Source organism: Thunnus maccoyii, chromosome 2 (assembly GCF_910596095.1).
Source record: "Thunnus maccoyii chromosome 2, fThuMac1.1, whole genome shotgun sequence".
NCBI lineage: Eukaryota > Metazoa > Chordata > Actinopteri > Scombriformes > Scombridae > Thunnus > Thunnus maccoyii.
In genome coordinates this window covers 8,928,269-8,950,424 of record NC_056534.1, presented here as the reverse complement: position 1 = coordinate 8,950,424, position 22,156 = coordinate 8,928,269, and the positions used below count along the sequence as shown (strand labels likewise).

The 22,156-nt window shown below is 40.3% G+C and overlaps 1 protein-coding gene across 1 annotated transcript; it reads right to left on the bottom strand.

Moving 5' to 3' along the window:
* Nucleotides 1–3,148: 3,148 nt before the first annotated feature.
* Nucleotides 3,149–8,617, bottom strand: LOC121882768 (homeobox protein unc-4 homolog). The gene is made up of 3 exons (XM_042391213.1): nt 8,052–8,617; nt 7,237–7,412; nt 3,149–4,687 (listed from the first exon to the last, which is right to left on the bottom strand). Exons 1-3 carry the CDS (start codon nt 8,314–8,316, stop codon nt 3,521–3,523), a joined length of 1,608 nt encoding a protein of 535 aa, XP_042247147.1. The 5' UTR covers nt 8,317–8,617; the 3' UTR covers nt 3,149–3,520.
* Between the last annotated feature and the right edge of the window lie 13,539 nt (nt 8,618–22,156).

Below are 22,156 nucleotides of genomic sequence, written 5' to 3'. Positions count from 1 at the left end.
TCTTGGAGGTTAGGCAGCCATTGGACTCTCTCCTCTCCTCTCCTGTTTTTTTTTTCTTGCCTCCTCTTGAGAATTGGAAATGGGGGATGGAGACGGGGAATGTGGAAGGTGCTAAATTAGCTGGCTGATCCGCGCTCATTGCCGCATACACATCCCCCTATTACTGCGCCCCAGCGCCGCTTAATATTCCGGGCATGGCGGGCGCGTCTAGATAGCAGATTTATCAAATGGGAAAATGAATGTATGATGATCAGTTAAATTGAAAATCAGCGCCCGGGTGACAGGCCGCACTGACACCTCGGTAATTAGAAAGAAAAATGATGGCGTCCGAATGCATAATAGAGCAAAAACAATTTACGCTTTCCCCCCACGCCGTAATGATCGCGCGTTCAAATTGAAAATTTCTCCCGGTTGAAATTGAATTCATAAAGTGTGATGCATTGAGCTGCACGGACACAGCGGGAGGGCCTGCCCGGTCCATCGATTGGTCGTTTGTGTTGGTGCCACCAAAAATCTCTCTCTCTCTCTCTCTCTCTCTCTCTCTCTCTCTCTCTCTCTCTCTCTCTCTCTCTCTCTCTCTCTCTCTCTCTCTCTCTCTCTCTCATTCACTCAGTTTTCTCAATGTTTGATGTTGCATCCTCTAAACCACACAGATGGAGAGATAGATGGAGATGGATGAAAGGTATTTAAAAAAACAGACATACAGGCTTTTACTTCCCCAGTTTTTGCAGGAAAATCAATATTTTTTTCTTGTTTTTAATAACTAAACTGCAGCTCAGTGACATGTTTTGATCATCTTGAAAAGCTATTTTTTTATAAAAAGGAATTACTGAACAGTGTACAAAAGCAACTAAAATCATATATTGTCTCAATAATGAGTTGTTTCTGGTGCTTGCTTTCAGCTGATGCGCACCAGAAGACTTTAATCTGTCAAATTTCCACACCTGTGAAAGCTGTTTTAGGGACATGATTTAATCTCTTCCAAATTAATGAAAACTACAGACACATATAAACTATCTCTTCCTGCGACAGGTCCAAAAACAAACTGTAGTCAGACTCTTAAAGACGAACAGATCTCTTATGGTCACATTTCAGTTCCTCACTCGGCTCTAAAACAATTAAAAGTGCTTGTGAAGGATCAGATATGTCGCCTTTAATAACATGAATGCCCATTTTAAGTCTAAAGGTTTTTGAAAATAACATTTTCTTGCCCTTTATGGGTTTATTTCTTTAATTATTTGAAGCAGTGTCCATAATTTTATAACAAAGACTCGTTTTTTTTTTGGCACATTGCCTCTCAGCACACACACACACACACACACACACACACACACACACACACACACACACACACACACACACACACACACACACACACACACACACTGTAAAGGCCTTTGAGGGGAGATCAAACCTATATTTTCTAATTAATCGCACTCTTGAAACTAACCGATTATAATAAAGCGTTTCCCCCTCTAAAAAAAGGGAATAAAAGCAGAAATTTCACACAGCCCACGCGAAATGAACGATTTAATGTGATTGTTTCGGTCGAAGGGGACGTTTCCTGAGGCCTTATGGGAAAATAATGTCCTTATGAATTAAATAATAGGGTTATTACTTTCATTGATTTTAGCTGTCTGGGAATTTAGTGTTCAGCTTCGGTCTTAACCCATCCTCCTCCTGCTGTTTTTCACTCTGGCTCCCTCCTCGTCCTCTTGTCTAATTATTTTCCTATAAGCCCCCTGCTTCCTACAGCGCAAATAGCAGAGTCACTGAGCGAAAATTATGTAAATATTATTAAAGGGACTCAGGCACGGAAATTCATTTTAGGTCGGCGCAGCAAAGTAAAGCTCTGTCCCTCGGATCCTCCTCAATTTATTTGCAAATAAAGGCGAGGTGACCGGGAGGGATCAGGGATAGGCTATTTAGCCGGGCTGTCAACACGACTCCTCCGCGCACAGGCTCGCCAGAATTAATGGTTTTAATAATTGGGATTTCAGTTTCCAGGGAATTGGTGGCGTTTACACTTCATAAGCTAAACACACTCTTTCCTAAACGGGCGTGCGCGCGCGCTCACGTCCGGTCTGTGCACGTGGGCACACACACACACCTGCACGTCTGAGTAGAATTTGTCTTCCCCTGCTGCCCCTAAACATCCCTAATGTCGCCATTCTTCACTTTCTACCACGTTTCTTCTCACTTTTTTTGAGCTCAACCTACAATTGGTCAAAAAAAATTATTAATGCAAGCTTGGCACATCACTCGCCTCCTCTCTCTCTCTCTCTCTCCCTCTTCCTCTCCTATATCTTTATCTGTCTCCCCCCGGGGGACTCAGTCCTATTAGAACAAATGACGAGGGGCCCAGGCGCTTTTGTAAAAAGGCGCAGGCAGGCGGGCGCGCGCCTGTCCTATTATGTGCGACACATGATCAATAGGGCGATAACGCAGCAACATCAATATAAGCGACAGAACAATGAGGGATATCATCGAACATCTATCTTAATATAGCCGACTACAAGGGCCGTCTGACAACCGCGGCAGCTCATGAAAATTCCGCCCCACGAATCTACCACATCTCATCCTCCTCCTCCTCCTCCTCCTCGCGCTCAATAGACTATGCGCACTCACGCACACATACGCGCACGCTCGCCTCGCACGCACACACACAAACAGTGCAGCTGGCGCGGCTATTATTTTCCCATTTCAATTTGACACCCCTGCCTTTCATGCTAATTCTATTATTGTAGGAAGTTTATGTGATTCCATATCACTAGAAATCGGTAATGTCTAATAACCCTTTGGGCTGAAAGGAAAGAAAAAAAAACTGCCTCGAGACCCGCGGCAGCCAGTGGGAAAATAATTACTTTCATATCAAAACTCAGCAGGAGGCGCAGGGTCCTATAGCCCGCGGCCACTAACCTCATTCCAGCTCGGCCTTTCAAATGAATAAATTTGTTAAAGCAATAAATACAAACAGCCAGACGGACTTGAGCCCCAGCTCCGGCTCACTACACACAGAAAAAGAGGGATTTATCTGCTGTAACACGACAAAACTCCAGCCGCCATGATCCAAGGTTCTGCCACACAGCAAGTTACAACCTCCCTTTTTTACCCCACTACAGTAAATATGGCCCTGGAAAGACAGTGATTCAATTTAAACAATAACTTTATTTATCAAAATGTTTACATATAAATATCATTTTCTCGTTTTTACAATATCTGAGGATTTTTGTTGTGTGTAAGATGTTTATTTATTTCGCCTAGTTTTTGTTACAAGTTGGTCACCAAAAAAAGGGAGAAGGAACCTGCTTCTAAAGGTGTAGGCCTAAAGCCTGGATATGAGGACAGCCACAGCTTTCAGGGCCATCTGGACTGATCACACATTATGATTAAAAAAGTAGATGAGATTAAGTCTCCTGATTCCTGATATGTTTTAGAGTGTCTCAGCAGAGCTTTGGGAATGTTTGAATAGTCTGAACGGTGTTCCTGGTCCTTTGTTTATGTTTGCTCCTTGCAAGTGTTAGTCCATATCGACATCCTCTCCATCTGTTCCGGGTGTTTCTTGACAGTCTGTGTTTGCTTTGAGACACTCGGAGAGGTCTGGAGATGCTCGCTCCTCTTTTGCACACAGCTCGGCGGCTTGGCAGCCGTTGGTCGCTGCCTCCGTTTGAACTTTCAAACTCCTCACCTCGCTGCTGTCGCTGGACTGCGAGGAGCTCAGTCTGGCCAGAGCTGTCTGAGCCGCACTGTTCAGCGGAGGAGAAACAGGGAATCTTCCACTACTGCAGTCACCACCACACTCCTCCGCGTCTGCTCCTCCGTCCACTCTATTGCTAATGTGATTGTGGTGGTGCTGCGTATTATGCTCCATATGATCCGAGTTTATAGGCTTAGTGACACTGCCAACGCTGCAGAGGTCAGAGGGCGCGGGGCTACCTTCACTCGGCACACACCTCTGTCCCAGGCTTTGTCCCAGGCCGAACCTGTTAATGTTGTCCTGACATGGTGTGGCCTTCAGGGCTGTTTGGGGCACGAGAAAGCCCAAGGGCTGATGAGTAATGGGGTAAAGCAAGAAGTGACCTTTACCCACCAGTGTCCTCTGATTGGGCAACGAGGGGAAGTCCAGCTGAGATTTCCTTCGAGGTGTGGCGTCAGAGAGGAGGCTCTCCACGCTGAAAGGGTTGCGTTTCTGCAGGGCAGAAGACCTCGGGCCTCCAGGACTGGAGCTGTGCGTGCTGCCTGGAGAAACCTGCTCCGGTTCTCCTGCCGTTCTTTGGTTTTGGTGGTTTTGTAGTTGGCTGAAGTCGTGTCGCGTTTGGTCACAGCTGGATTCAGTTTGGTGTCCTCCTGCGCCCTTTGATGCTGGCAGTTTGATATGAATAGTCTCACTGACGCTGGAAGGCTGCTGCTCACTGTCGGTGAACTGGGAGACCCCGCTGTCACTCTCTGACCCTCCAGGTGTGTGGAAGCTGTCGCCTTGGAGAAGTTTGTTCTGCGACTTCAGCAGCTTCCTCTCCTGTTTCCGTTTCTTCTTCTCGGCCCGCACTTGCTCCCTGCGTGCGATCTCCTCGGGGTCCATGGGCTCGCCGCTGCACGTGGTGGGGTGGGAGTTGTGAGCAGGCCGCCCCGGCCCTTTCTTTGTGTTCTCCTTTTTTCTCCATTTAGCACGTCGGTTTTGGAACCAAACCTATGCACACATATACACAGAGATGAAATACACACATACACAGGAGGAAAAAAACTGGCACATGAGATGATTTTTGTTTGAGAGTAGTATTCTGTCTACATCAACATCTTTCAAAAGGTCATAAATCAATTTCTGCAGTTTCGTCTTGTTGGCTGAAGTGATTTAATTGATTTTTCAATTAGTCGATTGCCAGAAAATTAATTGTCAACAATTTTAATGATCAATTAATCATTTTAGCAATACCAAATATTTGCTGGTTTTAGCTTCTCTGAAATGAGGGTTTGTAGCTTTTCTCTGTCTTATTCCACATTGTGAAAACAATCTTATCAAATTGGAGATATTCTAGAAACTAAATGATTAATCAAAACAGATTAATTGATGTGTGGCAGAGCTAGATTACAATTATTATACAAGTTTTGTGAAACAAAGCGTTCACTCGTTTCAGGCAGGACTTGCAGGGCTACATTTTGTACATAATTAACATATTAACACCTACAATTCAGTGCAATCCAACACAATATCCCTGCAATAAACGTTATGTTGTGAAGCCTATAATGTTCACTTTTTGTCAGAGTGTTACTTGATTAAACTCTGTGGTCATTTGTGTTGTTTGAGGTCATTGTTGTGGATTAAGGCCTTCCTAACATCCTGCCCCCCCTTAACAAAACTCACAGAATATTACTCTGACATAGACTATATTAGACAAAATGTCACATAGTGTGTGTCCAGACAACCTCAGAGAACAACAGAGCTCACACCTGCCATTACAATACTGATAAATCAGTGTCAAAGTGGTTATCAGATCATGAGGACAAAAGCAGATTGCCTGCAAATGCTGTAAAAGTGCTGTAAAATTCCATAAAACCCTGAAACGAGAGAAACAATTGTCCTCTGCCTTTATGTCTCTTCCTGTCTTTGTTTACTGGCAGCTTTAAGCATCTAAATAGTACATTAGGTTAATAGGTCACAGCGGTGGACCAGCAGATGCACAGATGTGCCGGTGTTAATTACCAATGAGTCTGTGTAATAGGCAACTCCGCCAATTACATTTAATTGTACCGTGGCTAAATCAGCCCGTCTCGGTATACTCTTTCACTCCCAGCCCTGCGCTCATATGGGGCTTAACACTTGCAGGGGCTCTTCTCTCTCCGCGCCGAGCCAAGAGAGGGAGGTTCCTCCGCCTGAGAGCTCTCACTGCCCGGCCTCTAGGCGCGCTCAGGGCCGCATGTTCGGCGCTGATAACGGCAGGAGTTTAGCATGCAGAAGTAGGATCCGCGAACATTGCATAATAAGGACGAGACACCCAACATCATGCGCGACAATGGTGCTTCTTATGAATTGTTAATGTTGGTTATATCTTTCCCCCGCAAACCTGGTGATAAAGGGGCGTTAAGCAGCTTGAGGGAACAATAATCTGAGGTTTAGGAGCGAAATCCCCAAACAACATACAGCAACGACGAGCTCTGCTTTCTGTCCCGCATTTACTCGATCCAGCCATGCATGTGCAGTGTATGTTAGAAATACATGAATACACGTTGAATCCAATACAGCCTCACAAATACATATATATTCAGTAAATACGTACCTACATCTTTCTATATAATTTATTATTATTATTATTATTATTATTATTATTATTATTATTATTATTATTATTATTATTATCATCATCATTATTATTACCAGCTACATGTAATAGTGGATTGGGAAAGATGCTATAGTGTCACTTTTAACAAAGTAGATTTTACGTAAAAGTAATTGCTCTTCCAATGTAAGAAATTAAATATATTAATTACAATTACGTTATTATTATTATTATTATTATTATTATTATTATTATTATTATTATTATTATTACTATTATTAATATTACTATTATCAACTGTTTAATTATTTAAATAGCATTGTTATTTTTCTTGTAATACTACAAAAATAGTGTAAACATAGCATATTATTAAAATACTGCACAATAAATGTGTCTTTTTAAATGTGATAATAGTAATAATAATAGGCCTAATAATAATATTTATATAAAATATAATAATAACCTAAAATAAATAATAGGATAGTAAAAAATGTTATAAAGGCTTTTTAAAAATTGTTAAATGATCTTAAACCTTAAATTTGAACCACCTAAAATAGATGAACTGCTGAGAATAAATTCAATAAATTGTGAATAAATTGTTTTATAAATAAAGGATATAAAAACCTGAAGGTGACGGGAAATTACTAGTTTCAGCCCCTGGTTTGCTCAGTAAATAGCCTTGTTTTTATTAACCCATAAATCAATAGGTTGTGTCCATGCATAATTCAAAAGGGACCCTTTACTGAAGCTTTGATAATTGACAAATAGCTATCTCAGTATGGGGTAGGCCTTCATGAGCCATCGCAGAACAAACGCCCCTCTGACATTTCTTTTATAAGAGAATAATAGAAAGAAAATCTGAAGAATAACCGAACCTGAAAACTCATTTAAAAAGTCAAAACTCTACATAAACAAATGGATTAATGCTTCTCAAATTGTTTGACTTATTCCTTCGTGTCTTTACCTGAACTCTGGACTCCACGAGGTCAAGCCTGAGCGCGAGCGCCTCCCGCATGAACACATCCGGATAGTGACTCTCGTTGAAAGCCTTCTCGAGCTCCTCCAGCTGCCACCCGGTGAAATTTGTCCTCGTGCGTCTTCGTTTACAACCGGGACTGTCCTTATCCGGGTCCCCAGAATCTGCAGGGGTCGACGTGTGTGTGTGTGTGTGTGTGTGAGAGAGTGTTTGTGTGTGTATGTGTATGTGTGTGTGACAGTGAGTGAGTGTTTATGTGTGTGTGAGTGAGTGAGTGAGAGAAAGAGAGAGAGAGAGGTTCATGCTACAAGATGCATGGCAGAATTTGCATGTAAAGCACAAGTCAACGCGGTCACATCTCTTTTTTTAAATACTTTGTTGCTCGTGAACTCGGATAAATCACCTCACAAAAGGAACATGTGCTATATTTGATATTTGTCACCCTTCCCAATTATTGTTAAATTCAGTTTTGACCATTAAACACGTAAAAAATAAGCAGTTGTTCCACCTTTATCATCCAGTGCAGCTTTTACCGTAAAATTTCTAAAAATGAGCCAGCAAATAAACTTTTTATTTCTTTTTTTAAATTCACAAAGCTCCATAACTTTTTTAAAAATCATGTTTTTTTTTCCTCTGGAGACTGACTCTTCTTCACAATCAGTCTTCAAAGCCTAAAAAAATGTATATTTCCGCCTAAAAGTCCACTAGAATGGCAGTTTTTTAAATATTTATTACACGTATTGTTTCCATACATCTCTATTGATATGATATTAAAGTCACAGGACAAGAACAACCAGGCCTACCTGAGAGTTTGAACTGCTGGCTGTCGGACGACAGGAGCGGGTTGGAGCTGACCACCGAGGCCGAGCAGGAGCCGTTAAGTAATCCGTCTATAGAGAAGGGGACGGCGGCCGCGGACTGCAGCTGGTGCGCGCTGGCGAGCTCGTAGACGTGCTGGTGATGGTGGTGGTGGTGGTGATGGGGACCGAGCGCGTACGGGAAGCCCACCAGCCCGCCCAAGGAGCCTCCGAACTGGGCGTGAGGATGCTCGAGTACCCGACTGTCCATGCTCGCCCGGGCTGCGGCGGGGCCGAAGTGAAGATGCAGAGGGAGGCAGTGTGGCTGAACATGCAGTCAAAAAACATAAAAGTCAGTGAAGAGGAGGAAGAAGCGGCGAGGAAGAGGAGGTGAAGGCGGAGGGGGAGAGAAGGGAACCCAGACGGCCGTCTCCCGCGGCCACGGTTTACTGTCTGTAGTGAGGCGGCGGAGACCGGGCTTCGAGGTATTTCACGTTTACGGTCCAGCCGAGATGTCAACCCTCCTCTTTCTCTCCGCGAGCCAGCTCATTAGGACTCCTCCATCTGCTCGCGGGACCAATAAGAAACGTTAATCGCCCTGTGACGTCAGAGACGCGGTTAATGGAGTAACGGAGGGCAGAGCTAAAGAGAGAGAAAGAGAGAGAGAGAGAAAGAGCTTGTTTTTTTTCACCGGATCGATCGCTAATTACACCTGGCGCGGTCCTTTAATTTAGCCCTGTCAAAACAATGAGGACGAGGCTAAGCTGGCGCGCGGAAATAGCCAGCTGATTGATAGGCCGACTCCATTTATTTCGCAGGAATACAACCTACTTGTTTTATGTTTTTCATGATGACACGTTTTCCTCTAACTTAAAAAAGAAATGACTCTCTCTCTCTCTCTCTCTCTCTCTCTCTCTCTCACTCTCTGTCTCTCTCACTCGTGCGTGCGCGCGCGCTCCCGCATCGTGTGTGTGTGTGTGTGTAAGTGTTTTACAGAGGCATTCAGGGCCAGATTGATCCAATAACAGCGCCTTTATCATCCCCCCTTTTCCTGAGCTGTCACATCGCATTTTAAACTACAAGCCTCTCTCCATCTCCCGGGCACCTCACACCACCAACACAGACACACACACACGCGCGCACATACACACACAACAATTCTAGTGTGTGTGTGTCCTCCCATCAAAGCCAAATCCGCATCAGCTATTTCGATTTTTCACCTGAACAGCTTACACCGATGTTTAGTTGTAGGCCTAAATGACGAGCAAAGTGGCTTTGTAGCAGGATGTGGCGTTTCTAAGAATTCAGACACATAGCTACAGGCTCTGCAGCTACTGCATTTTAGCTGGTTTCCTCAAACATGTTTATGGGGGGAAAAAATGATTGTTTTGGGTCGTTCATTCCTAATTAATATGAATATTACAGCACTTTTCAAAGCGCACAAAAAGAGAAAAAAATATACAACTTATTAACGATTATACTACATTAAATGCAATAGAAAATAAAGCCACACATCAAAAATATGAGAAAGTAAACATGACAAAATCTCATCTTAAGGTCCATTTAGTAGCTGTTCTGGAGCTTTCTATCATATCACATGATATTCATTAGTAGATGGAGTTTGCCCTTGTTGTCATGGAATTCTGTGTTCAAATTTTTCTTGTCTATGTCAGCTTAAACGAGTTTTAAAGTTCATTCTTGGACTCTATTTACTGAGGAAGATCATGTGATATGATCGAAAGCTCCTTGTTTTGTCAGCTGCTGTTTCCGGCTTCAAGAATTTGAACTTTGAAACTCAGTTATTGACTAATATTTTGCAGAGAACCAAAACAAAGAGTCTCAGTAGGTGTTAAATAGTTTTGGCTCCTGATTAGTGAAATATACTACCCTTTACTTCCACCAATAGATGGAAATAGAGAGCGGTGAAAATTAACTTAAGGTAATGTCATGTATGCGTTATGCATTATATACATGTATTAATTATGACATTAATTTTTGCTATACCCACTTTAGTAGACACACAATTCAGCCTACACCTGCATCATTAATAGTTATATGAGCCGCTGAGTCAGGTAGCTTCTTGGCAGTGTTCTCAGCTAAAGTAAGTAGTATTAGTTAGCTAGCATTAGCTAGACTTACCGGTTTAATGGAGGAGGATAAGCTAATGCTAATAGATGTCTACTTACTTATTTTTATTTGTTGGTTTATTTAACAGGGACAGTGCACATTAATAAACGTTGCTGTAAATACGCCAGAGTTAGCCAAGAGGCTATTTTTCATCTGTAGTCCCTGGACAAATGTTACACAGTCACCCTAAAAACAGGTGAACAAACTGCAAGGTACATCGCTAGGATTGTCTAAAGGGCTGAATGTGAGACTACAGGATGGATAAATTTTGCAGTTCATGTTAGAAGTGATGAAAGCAGAAAGTCTAACTTCCAGGTACAGGCAGGTACAAAAAGACACTCATATTAATTCTCTTTTTTTAGCACTTTGTTGTGACGTCAGAACCAAAGTGACAGTAGGCTACTGTTATGATACTGACATCGTTACACTGACATACCTGACGGTGATGTGTTTATTTGTACAGCTTCCTGGAGCGTAATCCATCCTTTAAAACTGTACAGTCAACCACAACAGTCACCAATTGGCTAGCCTAAATGTGAAAATCTGTCTGTCATGGCCACCATTAGCTCCTTTCAGCAATGATAAACTCCACTCATCTTTTTCCGCCTCCAAGCTGTTGATTATTTTTCATTTTAGCATGCACATTGTGTCTCAATCTTAATAAAGAAAATGCTGGACAACACTGAAATGCTTTAATTGACATGGAAAAGGCACTTCATGATGAAAAACAAAAAGCTAAATATCATCTTTTTAATGTGGTTTTAATTTCACCATGACACAGCAAATGCACACACAAAAAGGAAATATATGTAAATCAATGTTTATTGTATTTCATTTTATGACTTTGGTTGATTTGTTTTTTAGGCATTTTAAATCTTTCATAAAGAAGAGCCCTGGAGGACAAACTTCAGTATTTATGTCATGTCACGAATCATTACAATATTATCTAGCTAAAGAGGCTAATATATTCAGTATATCTAATGCAACATGTTCTCATACAGTCTTTATATTGTATCTTATACAAATGTGCATTAGTATGGAGTAGTAGGAAGTGTTTACAACCATCCATCACTTTAATATTTATGTCAAACTGACTCTATCAGTCATGTTTTCTGTTTTAGCTTAGCTGATTCAAATACTTTCAATTAAGTCAAATGATGATATGAGTGAAGACTTACCGATGTCATGCACTAAATTTTACACACATGATCATATAGTATAGATAATACATAGTGAACAGGTTGCACGGTGACTCTTCAGTCCAGTGGAGCATGTGATTTACATGTACGTTTAGCTCACTGCTGTAAAATACAACAACGTAACACATCCTGGTTCAGTGTGGTTGTTGTCTGACAAGATAAACCGCATAATAAACTATAGATGAATCTACATGGAACATTTTCATAAGGTGCGAACTTTCAGTTGGTTCTTTTGGGTTGTGTGACTTTTCCTTATGTGTGGTCTGTGTAGTCATACTTGAAAAACACAAGTAAAATCCAGTTTCCTGGGCCCTGGTGATGTCAAGCCAACTGCCATTATTGCTCCTTTATGTACAGTTTGAGAAACCTCACTACAACCGATCATCCCGTGTAGCTGGGTGGTTTGAACACCAAGTAGAACGAGCATGAAATTGAACTTTGACGTCTTTGCATGCCCTGACACATAAATAGACATTTAATTTAGACAACGTGTTCCTCTTAATCTCTGAGAGAGGGCAAAAAAATCACACCCAAAAGCAAACAGGACTAAAATTAAGAACCCTTAAAGAAGCCTTGAATAATTTGGGGTGTTGGGTTAAAGTATATGGATAAGAAAGTGATGAAGTGTGGTAATAAGCAAGGGAACTATAGGCCCTCAGGATGGGAAAAACCCAAAGATACTAAAGTCAGCTGATTTATTCTATGGGGTCTTTGTAGCGACTGTGGTAATCATTTTCTTTACATACTTAGACATACTTGAGACATTCAGGAAAGAAACACAAATTGCTGCTCCTCTTCAAATTAGAGTGAGAGCTCATGTTAACAAAAATGCTGCTGGGTGTGCACAGTTGTAGAAAAACAAATAAATGTGTCATTTGTAGCAATGCATCTGTTAATTAAAGGGGTAGTGACCGAAAAATCCAATAATTTTTTTTTTTGTGTGTGTTAGAAAGCCATAAAATGACAAAGTGAAATTTGATTGGTTTCAGAAAAGCAGTTTAAAACATTCGGGTTTCTGGATGAAAACAATGGAGGACAGTGACAAACAGCCATTTTAGATAAAACTAAATAGAATATGTAGAATATGTAGAAGATTTTTTAGCAATATGTGATGTCTGTCTGGCAAAAAAAAAGAGAGATAGAGAGAGAGAGAGAGAGAGAGAGAGAGAAGGTGACTGCAATTAAAATTTCAATCCTGTTGAGTTAAGGGTCTCGTCTAATGCAGGGGAAACGGTGCTCGAATTGCAGTTTGCATTGGAAAATGAAAGGTTTTTGAAATTTACAATCATGGCACAGGCCAGAAGCAACCGGGTGTCCAGGTGGACATCTTTGGGGAAGCGAGGGAGGGAGAGAGTGGGGGAGAGAGAGAGAGAGAGAGAGAGAGAAAGATTATACATATAAATTGTAAACGGTGTCGCAGGGGCCAAATCTTGCCCGAGGCAGTGACTGCTTCATTTTGTGTTAAATTTCTTGACAGAAAGCCACCCGCGTGCTGGTGAATACTGAATGGTAATCAGAGCTGGTTGAATAAGTGCCTCCCCCTCCCTCTTCCATTACTGTGAATTAATTCGACTTTATTTATCCAATTTCTGGAGCTGACAGAATGTTAATTTGAGTTGAGATTTCTCTCTGCTGTTCTGCCTGTGACCCGTAGCCCTGGGATTGGCGTGTTGTAATAACCTGAATCTTTCACCAGAAGCTCCGATAATTGTTACCTTATTAGCATGTAAATTGTTTAATTAATATTATTATGAAGAACCATATAATCCCTCCGTTACTTGACCCCGAGTCCACACACGAGCAGGCTTTCTGCATTTCAATGTCTAGTTTTTAAATGGACTCTTTAATGTTGCGTGGTCGTCGGGCTTTTATAAAAACCCCCTTTTCCCCCCAATCTTAGTGCAACTTTGAACGGCTTGAGAGGTGCTTTTGATGTCATCTCTCTCTTTCGCGCTCTCTATTTCCTTTTTACTTCTTTGCTGCTCTTTCTGATGTGTATTTATTTTCCTGCTGCCATTTTTGAACATCAAAATCCTTCTTGTCATTTTCTTATAAAAGCTTTTTTTTTTTTCCTTTTTTTTTTAAAAAAAAAAAGTCCCCCCTCCTCCCTTCACTTTCCCAGTGGCTGTGCGAGCCAAACACATGCAGCGCTCGATGAAAAGCAGCCCTTGACATGAGGTCCTAAGAGACCGCAGCATTTAAATTCGCTTTTCTTCCTTCCTCCTCCTTTTTTGCAGGGCACGAGTGACATTGTCAGATGCTAGCTTTAATTAACTTGATAATAAGATGGGCGACTCACATACAGGCCAGGGTTCGGCTTGCCTAGCCTCCAGCCCTCCTCCCCTCTCTCCTCTATATCTGTGCAGGCACCACAGCTAAACCCACCCTTAAGGGGGAAAAAAAAGACACAAAACAAAACATTGGTTTCCACTGATGTGACTGCTTCTAAGCTGCTGTCATCTAAGACTTGTAGCCATATCTTGAATAAAAACAATTAAAAATGATTTCTAATTTGGGGCGAAATATCATAAACTCTAAATAAAAAAAAAACATGCCACTTCTCTGAGCTGATGTCTGAAGTATTTTCTGGGTACACTATAACTAAACCCACTATAAGATGCAACTGCACTAAATACTATAACATGCAACATCCAGCTGACACCTCTTCACAATCCCTCAAATAGTCTATTTCTGTCTTATTGCATAAGATATCTATAATAAATCAAATGCTGCCACATGCACAGAGACCTGCATACATCAACTTAAGACCATGAAAACCTAATATGTTTATATTGTCTGCAGTGTCTTCTTCTGAGTTTTTTTCACAATACTTAGGAGAGAGTAATCAAACAAATCTCTCTACCTGTACATCCAGGTTTCTCCTATATGGGACAAAATATACAATACGAAGTCCTGAAGAGTTGCTTTAGTGAAAAACAACATTTTAGCTTCAACCATCAACTTCACTGGTTGGTCAGTCAGTACTAAAGACATTCAAACATCTGTACTGGGCGTGTTTCATTGCAGGACACAGACTTAATGATGTGGGATTGTGGTTAGTTTTCACATTCACATCTACTGAAAGTGGAAAGTTTCTCTGAGCTCGCCTTAAAATCTGAGGTTGGGAGGCTACAAGCAGGATTTGTGACTAGTTTAGAAAACCAATCATAGTCCTGTATGCTACCTGCAAGTGTGATGTGGGAAATTAAAACCCCGGTACACATACACTAAGAAGTTACTTTTCAGTGAAGTAGGAAACATCTTCCATCCAGCAGTTAAACTTTTGAAACTAAAAATATTTGCATGTTCATAGATTCTGGATGTTTCAATGAGGGAGGAAGGGATAGATGTCATTTTAAGGATTTTTAACTCATTAACTGTTTTTTTTGTTTGTGGGAAAACCATATTAGACACAAATGATTGTTCCAGGAAGAGTATTTATACATGTCTTAAAACATGTCTGGAGGGGATGTTTAAGTATGCTAATCAACAAACTGTCTCGCATCAGCAAACAGCTGCTGTATAAACTGGATCTTTCATTCTGCCCAATTGATAATTAACCATACAGCGCTGAGACTGGGAACCTCTTGAATCATATAGTCACCACAATGACTTTGGGGTAGAGGCACAGTCTGAATTTTCATAGATGTTTAGACTTCAACTGGACCACTAGAGGTCACCGTCTTGTGAAGGGAGGCTGTCTCAGAGAGATGATCAAATCTTTTCTGTGTAGGATCTTCAGATTATCTTTTGTGCCAGTCAGCAATCATTTACCATCCAGAGAGGCCATCGAAACTTCCAGTTCGTCCCCTAAGTTAGTTTGTCATAACACGATACTGAGCCTCGCACTCAAATTTCTTTCACTTTCTGTAAGAGCCAACACCCTTCTGATTATCACCACACAACTGCAGCACCTTATTCTGAAGTTCCCACAGTGAATCCAGTATAGACTGTTGCTATTCAGCCCATTTCTGACCAAGGTTTAGGGGGGGAAAAAAGCATTAAAGATAAGACTTGATTGAATGTTATTTAAGGTCAATCATTTTAATTATTTGATTAATGCATTCTATTTTTAAAAAGCTCATTCCAGGTGTTATTTTTCTGTCTGTGTCTGACCAGGAAAAGTTCAGCCTGGACAGAAACAAGGTTAAAAGTTAACATACTTAAACAATTAAATGTAGACCTTTGGACTTGGAGACACCATGCCTGAACATTTCAAAAATTTCCACTAGAGTCCAGGAAACCTTACAGAACTGTGTGTTGTTTTGTTTTTAAATAAAAAGAGCTCATAGAGAACAAATAAAACTCATAGCATGTAGGTTACTGCACAGAATCAGAATCTCCTTTGAGTCACAAAGCCCTCCATATGCCTCTTGAGAGGTGGAATCAAGTCATATTTATTTTTTAATTAGCAAACTAAGGTGAAGCAGTGGAGAGTTAATTACTCAATTACCGCGTGCAAGTTAATTTTTAACTATCTGAAATGAAGTCACTCATTATTTAGTCGATTGGTTGATAATTAAGAGTCTAATCTAAATTAATTGTTGGGAGGCGGTTTTTGATCCTGTGCGCTTTGTGCAGCCTTAAAACCAGGAAACTAGATGTGATTCCAATTAAAAGTGAAGGGGATTTAATGTATTGATGTTTTGTTTTTTCTCCACAAATCTTTTTTTTTTTACTGACACATAATGGAAGCTTTGATAATTTAGAGAAGGAAAGAACCCATTTCCAGGCGAGTGCGTTGTAGCTCCTTCTCTCCACGCAATTAGAAACTTTGCCTCCATCTAATTATGAGCGTAATTGCCCCTGTGACAGAATATTGCGAGGATATGCAAATAGTGATTGATTTAAAGTTATTTTCTTTAATTCACCTCTTGTTTTATAGATTCCACAGGATGCAGTTTAGCTTCTGTTCCGAGTCCAGACAGTCTAATAATGCTCCGCCAAAGTCTCCATGTGCATTTAAAGTGAGTAAAGACAAACTTCCACCGGAGCAATAATTTCAATTAAAAGTGACTTATCACCTTTTCCTAAAACGTGCCTAATATGCCAAAAATGTTCAATGCATGAAAGAGTCCAAAATGCCATTTTAATTGTTATCAGCGAGTCGGATCTCCCTCCCCTCTCCCCTCTCCCCTCTCCCTCCTCCGTTCTCTCTTTCTTCTGCACACCCCTCCTTTTTTCTTGGCTGTCTTGGCACAAGCCGCACGGAAATAGACCTAATTAACCCCCCTACCCCGCAGGGAAATCCGCTATGCAAATTACACATTTTCAAAATATAGTAATGATATCATTTGAGTAATGGTAACGCCAATTTTCATGCAGTAGTCGGAATTATTTGCATATACATTTTAGTGGCCCAATCAATACCGTTCACCTCATCTCTTGATCATCTGGAGTGTGTGCGTGCGCGTGTGTGTGCGTGTGTGTGTAAGTAGGGGGTGTTAAAACAAATGCTCAGATCTGATGGGCACACAGGAAAATGGATCAGCCTATTCGGCCAATGGCTGGCTACTGGAGCCCAACAAAACCATCTGCCGGGAGTGAGGCGGTGGTGGTGGTGGTGGGAGGGAAGGAGGGAAGGAGGAGAAAGTCCTCCTCCCCCTCCTCCCTCCTCCCCAAAGCTTAAACCAGCTCTGTAAACGAGAAAAGATGTTTTAATTAGCAACCAAGTTCACGCGCATCTCATTTAAATCACTTTAATGAACAGATCAGTCAGAGTGGCCTGTGCGCGCTGAAATGAAAGGACTGATGCTGTCGGAGACAAACATGTTTTCTTCACTGCTTTTGGTTCATGTTTTGTTTTCTCATCCGGGTCCTCGTGTCTCCTAACCTTTAGATATTCAATTTATAGTATAAGTACCATTTCAGCTTAGTTAAAGATGCCCTCTAGACATGTTTCAAGACATAAAGATACTCTCCTTGGAATAATAATGTCTCATATGTTTCTTTTTCCCTGCAAAAAAAAAAAAAAAAAGTTAAATAACCTCATTAAAATCCTTAAAATGATCTCCTCCTTCTCCATCATTGAAAAAATCCAGAATCTATGAATATGCTAATATTTTTAATTTCAACAGCTTAACTGCTGGACAGAAGATGTCTCCTTCTTCACTGATAAGTCTATTCTCAGTGTATGAACACTGGAGGTTTCAAGTTTCTACATCACATTTATGGAAGTTGCAGACCGGACCTCGATTGGCACCGATTGTGCCACAAATCATCACCTTGGATACACGACTTAAACTCAGATTTAAGTTGAACACGGAGAGACTTTCCATCTTCGGCAGATGATTGTGAAAACAGTTTTTCTAGCGTCAAACTCTGCACATACATCATTCTGCACCGTGAAGCTCAAACATCCAACTGTCAGAACAAGATGAAAAACACATTTTTGAGTGGAGAGGGACTTTAATGGATTTAAATAGATGCTCCTGCTCACCCTGAGGAAACCACAAAAGTCTGCAAAAATACAAATATAATACTGTTGTTCCATTATATATAATAATATTTGGATTACTCCTGAATATTAGGAGCAAGTATCCAATACAGTATTAAGGATCATCAGAAAACAATAGTAGGAAATCCAGGTACAGTATATGCAGTTTATCCCATTTATTGTTGTTTCCTAGTATATTAGAGCTCATCTGTTGATTACTGTATTTGTGATTTATCCTGATTAGAGAGAGGACATTGGGTAATACGTACTGAATAAGACAAAGATGTATCACATTTGTTATAAAGCTTTTAACACAAGCTAGTAAGTCTTACCACCACTGACTGCAGTGTCATCACAGTTTGTCTAATATTTACTGAGTTGATCTGTGCCAAAAAGTCAAATCTGTAACAATTAGCAGTTGTTAATCCTATAATCAAATACTTCATAGGAACAGTGGTATAAATTCCATCAAACACCAACAACACCACGTCCATGGAGTGTTTTCAGTGCGTACATTTGTGTCGTTGGAAGGTTTTAGTGGATTTTAGAAGGTCTTGTACTGTCTTAAAAGTTGAATGGGATTTTATAGAAACAGAACTTTGATACATTGAATAATTATGAGCAAAATTGACACAATTTTTTTCTGCTTTTTGCCAATGTTGTGATCTTTGGGCTCAGTCTGACTGTAAGTTAGCATCATGCATGCATTTTGTTGTGTGTTTTTGCACAAAATCTGGTCAAGTAAACATGTCTTATGTGTTTTTAATGCTCTTGGATCTCCATAATGCACTCCTAAAAGACCCTCCACAGAATTGCAAAGTGTTTTTATTTCTCAACTGTGGATTTTTTTTCTCTTTAACTTTATTGTCTATGTGCACAACCAACATGTGACTACACAAAGTGAACCCATGACTTCTACGACTCTCGACACTGTAGGTATCAGATGCTCAGGTGACTCAAAAATGAGAAGGGTACTCTTAAAGCCTCCCTTTGAGGAACTATGATGCTGCAAGAGCCTGGGATATTTATGGATTTCTCATCTAAGATGGAACCTGATCAATGCAGTATTTATACATTTTCCTTCAGGAATTAGTTGATATTCTTACAAATGTCGTTAGCGCTTTACATTTTCCTCTACATCATGATTAACTACTGGTGATAAATGCTTGACAGATCGCACACAAGCAGCCGCGCAGTTAGTTATATCATCAACATTTACACAGACTAAAATTACATAATCAAATTGAAACACATACAGTAACTGTGGATAATTAGGGCAGCTGTAACTTCCCCCGTCAGTATTGTACATACAAGAATATTGGGGGAAAGATTAACAAATGATCATGGCATAAAAGCACTTTTCCTTCACTCTAAAATTAAAGTAGTTCAGCTGTCTCTATCACTCAAAAATCCACTTTTAGTGACATTTTTTTGCAGCTTTTTTTTCCTACTGGTCATGACAGTATGCAGTAGATGGCACAAATCCAAAATGACGGATTAGTTTAAGCAATTAATGCTCAAAGATATCACTCAACGAGAGCAAATAATATCACATAAACTGCCAGTCCACCAAGCACAGCCTGATGACACCCTCTGGAATATCCCATCCTAACATATGCCTAATTGTTTACTGCTGCTTGTTTACATAAATACAAAATGCTGCAGGGGGGGGGGCGAAGAGGGGGGGTGAGGGAGGGTTTAGAGGCAGTACACTATAAGACAGAGCTGGAGAATTAATAACAATTTGTGGCAGATAATTACTTATCAATTAAAGCTGTTATCCTGCCTAATTAGGCAACGTTCATTAAATTCAGCCAATTTAAACCTTAATCAAAGTTAGCAGGGCCTGAAAGCAGAGCCAGGCTCAGTGGAGGGGCGCCCCCCAGTGGACGAGACTGGAAGGAGTCCCTCAGGAGGATGTCTGTGTGTGTGTGTTTGTGTATATGTGTGAGAGAGAGAGACAGAGAGAGAATTTTTGTTTTTAAGTTTTCAACATACAGAAAGAAAATACACACAAATACAATAAACACATAACACAGACTTCATCTGTTCATAAACCTCCAGCTGGAAAAAAAGCACAAACTAACAAAAACAGAGCTGTGGTTCCCTGGGTCTCATATTGTCACTGAGGGAACATAATATCAGAAATGTGTCCAGGAGTTGTTTTCCATTGATATCAGCTCTGTTTTACTATAAACAAGTAGATAACTTCTTTCCAAAAAAATGAAAAAAACTGGCTTCATATGTTCAAAACATTGTCTGTTTTCCCAAAAGACATTTTTTTTCCCCATTGCCAGACATTTATTAATGAATCAGTTTACTAATTGTTTGTATTTGTGTTGTTGTTTGTATTTTGAATCACTCTAAGAACAGGTTACAATCCTTTTGACTTGTATAAAATTTTGATTTTGATCATTATTATGATCAGTGGTAAAAGAAGTACTCAGATCCTTTGCTGGAGTAATACTGCAAAGTAAAAACACTGTTACAAGTAAATATCCCGTTAGTATTGTTAATATTCTTAAAGTATCAAAAGTAAAAGTACTACTTATGAAGGCTGGCCTCCATCCAAGTCACTACTCTGAATGCATTCATGTGCATTTTAATGCTGGTTGAGGTGGACGTACTTTAAAACTACTGTGTATGTTGTTGGGAAGTTTAATATATACAAATGCATAAAATCCTATAAGACAATCATATATTTTGTATGTAAAAATATGAATCTACAAAAAAACATCAGTAGTAAGTACTTACCTCTGAAATATAGTGGAGTAAAAGTATTCCGTAGTATAAAATGGAAACATTGACGTAAAGCACAAACATGGCCGGATTTAACCTGCTTGGAGGCTCCGGGGGCAAAAAACACTAAAGAGTTGCTGTTTCCCACTCTGGTCAATGTGTACAGTATTTCTATCATGAAATATTATGTGGCCCCAGGTTTGTTGTTTGGTAATTTGACTAAATATAAAGTCATATAGAATTATGCAGCATGTAAGCACAATATCAGCTGAAATACTGAGGTTTTGTTGTTGATATGGAGCCCCTCTCGCAGACACCCTCGGGGTCGGGTGATAAAGCAGGACTGATGTGAAGGCCTTTATCATATCAGCTGATATTTTGATTTTGTAGTTATGTGAACCCATGCATCCCAAAAAAGTTACAATTCAGAAAATTACCAAAAAAAATAGTTGCCACAGAGTGAACCTGGTTGTTTTAGGGGCCCCTAGAGGTCAGTTACCGGTTGCTAATCCGTCCATGACTACAAGTACTTCAAATTGTCCCTGAGTAAATGTACTTACTTTCCACAAATGATAATGATGATGATGGCCATGATTATTATTAGTAGTTTTAGTAGTAGAAGAAGAAGTGGTTAAAGAAATACTGAGATATTTTACTAAAGTAATCCTCCAATGTAAAAAAAAAAATTGTACTTAAAGCAAAATATACTTAATGTATCCGAACTTCTCATCATGCAGATTGGCCTCCTTCTGAGTATTATATTATTACATATGTTATGTTATGTTATGTTATGTTATATTAAATGCAGATGCATTCATGTGTGAGCAGCAAGGTGGAACTATTTAAAATATACTTTTGCTAATTTATATTTGTTGGGCAGTTTGATGTAAATCATCATATCTTATGTTTTGAATGTAAAATCTTTATTTATTTCCAAAGTGACTAAAGCTGTCAGATGAATGTGTGGACATAGAAAGAACAATATTTCCCTCTGAGATATAGTGAAGTAGAAGGTATCAGAAAATGGGATTAGCCTACTGAAGTCAAGAACCTCAAAATTGTACTTAACTGGTAAATTTACTTTCACCGATGATGATGATGATGATGCTGGTGATGATGAAGATTGTTCTGTTTTTTTTATTATTGTTTTATAAAAGCAACCATAAAACCTACACTCATGCACACAATGACTCCGGGTTGAACACACTCCTTCACCCTCTGGCCTGACAGCTCTGATTTTAACTCCTTCACTTCCGAGAGCTGTTGTGGCCAATTGACAACAAAGCGCGCGCTTCTCGGGGGGTGGGGTGGGGGGCCTCGGCACGAGGAGCGAGTTAATTAATATTGGCTCTTGTTTGGTCTAGTTAATGAATGAGTGAATTATGCACCTCTGGGACACCGCCTCCCCAATCGGTTTAAATTACCCCCCTCCCTTCCTTTACAACTCCCGTCCAACATTGTCCTCCAATTTCCCCAATCTGATCCTGCACCGATGGGGTCCCTGTCACCAGCCAAACCACAACACACGCACACACACACACACACACACACACACACACACACACACACACACACACGAGGACCGAGGCTACCCCTGCCGTCTCCATCTG

Excerpts from the sequence above, each read along its gene's own strand:
- LOC121882768 (XM_042391213.1), bottom strand. The coding sequence starts at position 8,316 with ATGGACAGTCGGGTACTCGAGCATCCTCACGCCCAGTTCGGAGGCTCC. Across the intron at positions 7,413-8,051 it reads CCAGCAGTTCAAACTCTCAG|ATTCTGGGGACCCGGATAAG; the intron begins GTAGGCCTGGTT and ends CGACCCCTGCAG. Across the intron at positions 4,688-7,236 it reads TCGTGGAGTCCAGAGTTCAG|GTTTGGTTCCAAAACCGACG; the intron begins GTAAAGACACGA and ends ATGTGTGCATAG.